The sequence below is a fragment of the Bison bison genome, unplaced genomic scaffold, assembly GCF_000754665.1.
Source record: "Bison bison bison isolate TAMUID 2011002044 unplaced genomic scaffold, Bison_UMD1.0 scf7180017864259, whole genome shotgun sequence".
Lineage (NCBI taxonomy): Eukaryota > Metazoa > Chordata > Mammalia > Artiodactyla > Bovidae > Bison > Bison bison.
Window position 1 is genome coordinate 3,069,561 of NW_011494831.1, and position 4,597 is coordinate 3,074,157.

At 56.2% G+C, this 4,597-nt stretch overlaps 2 protein-coding genes across 4 annotated transcripts in view; one reads left to right on the forward strand and one right to left on the reverse strand.

The window, feature by feature from the left end:
• Positions 1–2,656, forward strand: part of LOC104994414 (chromosome unknown open reading frame, human C15orf62) — a 5,203-nt gene extending 2,547 nt beyond the window's left edge. For 2 of the 3 annotated variants that reach the window (XM_010847960.1, XM_010847961.1), the window contains exons 3-4: positions 1–487; positions 1,401–2,656. In XM_010847960.1, coding sequence (XP_010846262.1) covers positions 1–487; positions 1,401–1,453 — 540 coding nt within the window. In that variant the 3' untranslated portion in view covers positions 1,454–2,656. The other variant, XM_010847962.1, reaches the window with a different exon arrangement.
• DNAJC17 (DnaJ (Hsp40) homolog, subfamily C, member 17) overlaps positions 1–4,597 on the reverse strand; it is a 30,783-nt gene that overhangs the window by 2,651 nt on the left and 23,535 nt on the right. The window contains exons 8-10 of the mRNA XM_010847963.1: positions 4,144–4,221; positions 3,255–3,335; positions 2,664–2,774 (exon numbers count right to left, since the gene is read on the reverse strand). Of these exons, the coding sequence (XP_010846265.1) occupies positions 2,664–2,774; positions 3,255–3,335; positions 4,144–4,221 (270 nt within the window). The remainder of the gene's footprint in view (positions 1–2,663; positions 2,775–3,254; positions 3,336–4,143; positions 4,222–4,597) is intronic.

Genomic DNA, 4,597 nt, shown 5'->3' on the forward strand with positions numbered 1-4,597 from the left:
CGCAGCCCCTCCTTCTTCAAGCGGCTGAGCCTGGGGCGGCCGCGGAGACTCCGGCGACAGGGCAGCGTGCTCAGCCAGGCCAGCACAGCTGGGGGGGACCACGAGGAGTACAGCAACCGAGAGGTCATACGGGAGCTTCGAGGGAGACCGGACGGCCGGCGCCTGCCACTGTGGGGGGACGAGCAGCCCCGGGCCACCCTGCTGGCCCCGCCCAAACCCCCGCGTCTCTACCGGGAAAGCTTCAGCTGCCCCAACATCCTAGAGGCCCCCTCCACAGAGTACACGGCCGCCTACTCTGCCACCCTGCCCTCCGCGCTCTCCGTGGCAGACAACCTCCACCGATCCTCCGAGGAGGACCTTACGGACACGCCCCCCTTCCAGAGGACACCTGCTCCGGACCTCAGCGATCCCTTCTTCTCCTTCAAAGTGGACCTGGGGATTTCACTTCTTGAGGAGGTTCTGCAGATGCTGAGAGAGCAATTTCCCAGTGAGCTCAGCTTCTGAATGGGGGGAGGGTGGGCAGAGGTGGGGTGACTGAAAGAGGTGGGAGCCTGGGGACCCAGAGAAGGAGGGGACAGTCGGGGATTAAGATAGGGATAGAAATCCAGGTCCCTGCCTGCCCCTACCCCCTGGAGTCCTGAACAGTTCTCTGAGTCACCCCAGGGTGGAGGGACAAAGGTATAGAGGCAAGCCAGAAATGTGAGGGGGGCACCTGCTGGCAGGAGCCCTGAAGACAGCTAGCTAGACTGGGAAGGGAGGCCATGCCTGCAGCCACAGGGACAGGCAGAGGCCTGGGTGGAGGCAGAGGGACGGTGGCATAAGGGGCAAGTCTGGGAGTGGAGGACAAAGACTGGCTCAAAGATGGATGTGCTGTGCCAGCTCCTACATGTGGCTGTTTAAAGTCACACTAATTAAAACTAAATACAATAAAAAAAAAAGTCATCCCAGTCACACTAGCCACATTTCAAGTGCTCAGCAGCCACATATGACTAAGGGTTACCACGCTGAACAGCAAACGGTGAACGTTAAGGTCACTGGAGAAAGTTCTATTGGGCCACACAGGCCTAGACCATAGGCTGGTGGGGGAAGGGAAGCATATGGGACCTGCCAGGAGAGGGAGGGGCTTGTGGGGTGGGAAGAGCGAGGCTGATGGAGATACAGAGAGTGACTCAGGAAAAAGTCCAAAATCACTAGCAGAAAAGTGGGTGTGAGAGACTCAAAATGCCAACACAGCTGCCTGGAGCACTCCCTGGAGCCCAAGGAAGGAACTCGAGGGCATGTCAGGCATAGACAGCTTCAGAAGAGAGGCTGTGGGGAATTCTCGGAAAGATTTGGGATGGGAGCCCTGGGGAAATGCAATGAAATACAGTGCAGTTTTCCCTCCTTCCTGCACCCATGAGAATACGGAGGTCTGATCAGGGGACGGACACAAAGCTCAAGGCTGTTACACTGAAGAGGCACAGCTGGTCTCCAGAATCGCCACCACGACCAAGGAGCCTTGCTCAAAGCCTCTGATGATGGGGGTTGCAGCACTGCCCTGACGCATGGCCAGAAGACCTGGAGGCGGAGCCTGGCTGGCGGCATGTGGTTCTGGCACACACTGCCTCCACGACGCGAGCCTTATGGCCTCCCCGTTTCTACTCTGTGTGCATGTGCCGAGCAGAAAGCTCCCCTGGGGGTGCAGATGATAAATAAAGTTCTTTATCACACAGCCTATGGCGTGTCATCTGGGGCTGTGAAATGCTGGGACTTAACAGGGGTGAGGGGGGGAGAGAAACAGTCTCTAAAGAGTTCCAGGTGGGGCTCAGAGCAGTTCCTTTTCCTCCTCTGTCCAGGGTCTGGGACATACTCCAGAGAGCACCCCATCCTCACGGGTGCGGGCCATGTCAGAGAGCAGGGGACATGCCAGAGGCAGTGGGAGCAGAGGCCCTGCTGACCTGCTGAGGGGCACTCTTCCTCCCAGAGGGGCTGGAGCACATCAGCCTGAGGCACAGACCCCCAGATGCTTCTGAGAAGGGAGAGCTCTTTCCCCACCAAAGCGGGGGCAGGTGTGACCTGGGCCGAGTGTGTGTATATATATGTGTATGGAGGGGAAGTGAACACAAGTCTTCGTGGGGCCGTGGGGACTAAGAGCTGGTACATGGCATGTGTCAGCTCAAGTCTGTGCTTCCCCCCAAGAGGTGGGCACCAGGTAGCACCTCAGTGTTGGCAGGGTGACAGTGTTATTTCTAAGGAGGAAATGTTGCCTCTTGACAGTAGGTCCCTGTCTGGGACAGCCACAGACACACCTGGAAGGAAGTTGGGGAAGAAGGCAGCCACCCTCCTCACCAGCCCTTCCCTGAAGCGCCAGGTCATCTCAGCACCAAATGCTTCACACAGCAACCAAGCAACCCACAGGCCAGGGCAACACCTTTGGATGATGATGAGAGCTCCCAAAGGAGACCAGAACACAGAAAGTAAGGTCTAAGAGTTGTGGGTAGGGTAAGCCAGCCTGGAAAGAGGCAGCATGGAATCACAGTCCTCCTGCTTGGGTAGGCAGACCTGACAATCTCTCCGTAGTCCCGATGACGGGTTTGTGAGGAAAGGGCCCTGAGAAGAGCCCAGATAGGAAGAGGCACCCCGAAGCTTGAGTAGGCCCAGTAGAGTGAGGCCTGGCTCCTTACCCGGGACAGTCCTGGGTGGTTGTGGCCCATCGCGCTCTGGGGCCGTCCCTCCAACCAGGAAATCTTCAGAGGGTTATCGACCAGGCCCACTTCATTCTGGACAGCCAGCTCCTGTCAAATACAACAGCCAGTCCCAGTCCCATCATTCCAGTCAGCTACACAATGGCTCTCTCTACCCCTACAGAAAGAACCAAAACCAGCACTCTCATCCTCCAAGCAAAGTGGAGCAGCCTTTGTGCGATGGTGTGCTGAAGCTCTGATGCTCATGGGAAACGCGAGTCTTCTGACTGGGCAGTGGGGGAGGGGAGAAGGCTCTGTGAGGGTCCCAACCTGGAGGCACACTGGCTTCCAGGGGAAGGTGAGGGGTGTGGAGCCAGGCAGTAGGAAATAACACCATCCCTGGAACATTCTCCTATTCATTCCTTCACTCACTCTGTCTCCTCTCCAAAGACCTGTGGGCCTCGGGGAGATCTTGGCTCTAAGCTGGCCCAAGGAGTGGGGACACCTAAGCTCAGAGGGCCCACAGAATTGAGTTCCTCCCCTGGAATGGCAGGGCTGCTGGTGGCCCCCAAAACCCCACAGAGCACTCACCGCAGCCTTGACGGTTGCAAACTCTACCACAGCTGTGCCTGCCTTCTTACTGGAGAGCACCAGGTTGAGCACCTCTCCGTACTGTGAGGATAAGGGGTCCCGGTAAGCATGGCCCAGCCTTCAGGATGGCCCAGCTCACACTGGAGATAAGCCTAGGCCACCCAGAGGCAACCAAGTCATTTTGGGTTGGGGATAACCTGTTGTTGCTAGGTTCCCAGAGAGGGGATATCAGAGATGGGAAAGAAAAGTTTTTGTGTTTGTTGTTTCTTTTTCCAAGAATACAGGAGACAGCAAAGGGGAGCTGGGCAGACGTGGGGATTTGGACCAGCAGAGACACACAGCTGCCTCCATGATTGAAGGAGATGGAGAGGACGGAGCTTTAGTGCCAGACACCCACCTCCTCTCTCCCCATACACCCAGCCAAGCCCCTTACTTCTAAGGATGACAAGGGCTAGATCTGGCTGGAGGTGGCACATGGCAACACGAGTGACTGGAGGGCCATGGCTCAAGTATAAGTCTTTAGACTATCCTATGGTTTATGGCTTCCCTGGTAGCTGAGCGGTAAAAAGATCCCCCTGCAATGCAGGAGCCACAGGATAAAAGGGTGCAATCCCTGGGTGGGGAAGATTTCCTGGAGGAGGGCATGACAACCCACTCCAGTATTCTCACCTAGAAAACCCCATGGACAGAGAAGCCTAACAGGCTACAGTAAATAGGGTCACAAAGAGACCCAACTGAAATGACTTACCACATAGTTTATGGCACAGAAAAAAAAAAAAAAAAAGGCAGGTAGAGATGTGAAGGAAGGTTAGGCCTGGAGATCCTGAGGTTTGGGCTGACTGACGTGGGGACTGAGATGATGGGTAAGAGGGAAGTAAGCAGAGCTGACCTTCTGAAAGAGCTGCAGGAGGACATCTCTGGAATAGCCGCCTTGTGACTCAGCTTCCTTCTTGCTCTTCCACTTGAGCTGAAAAGACGGCAGTGGGGGCCACTGTTAAACACTGACTTCTCAACAGGACCAGACCCTGCACCTGAGCTTTACAAACTGAGCAGACACCCCTCTGGCCTTCAAGGCACCAGTGATCTAGGGAGCACCCCCAAGAAATGCATTCCCCTTGGAAAATGGACAGGCAGGAGGCCTGCTCAGCCACAGTCTCAGGGCTCTTACAGAGCCTATAAGATGCTCTCCTTCAAGGGGCCTCAGGGAGGGCTGCCTTGCAGCCTTCAAGGCTAAGAACAGCCTTTCATGGCCAGCTCTGATGGGCCATCCTGATGCTCAGGCCTTGGGAAGACGGAAGGATGGCATGTGGGCAGTGGTGTGGCTTCCAGAGATCGGAAGAGCG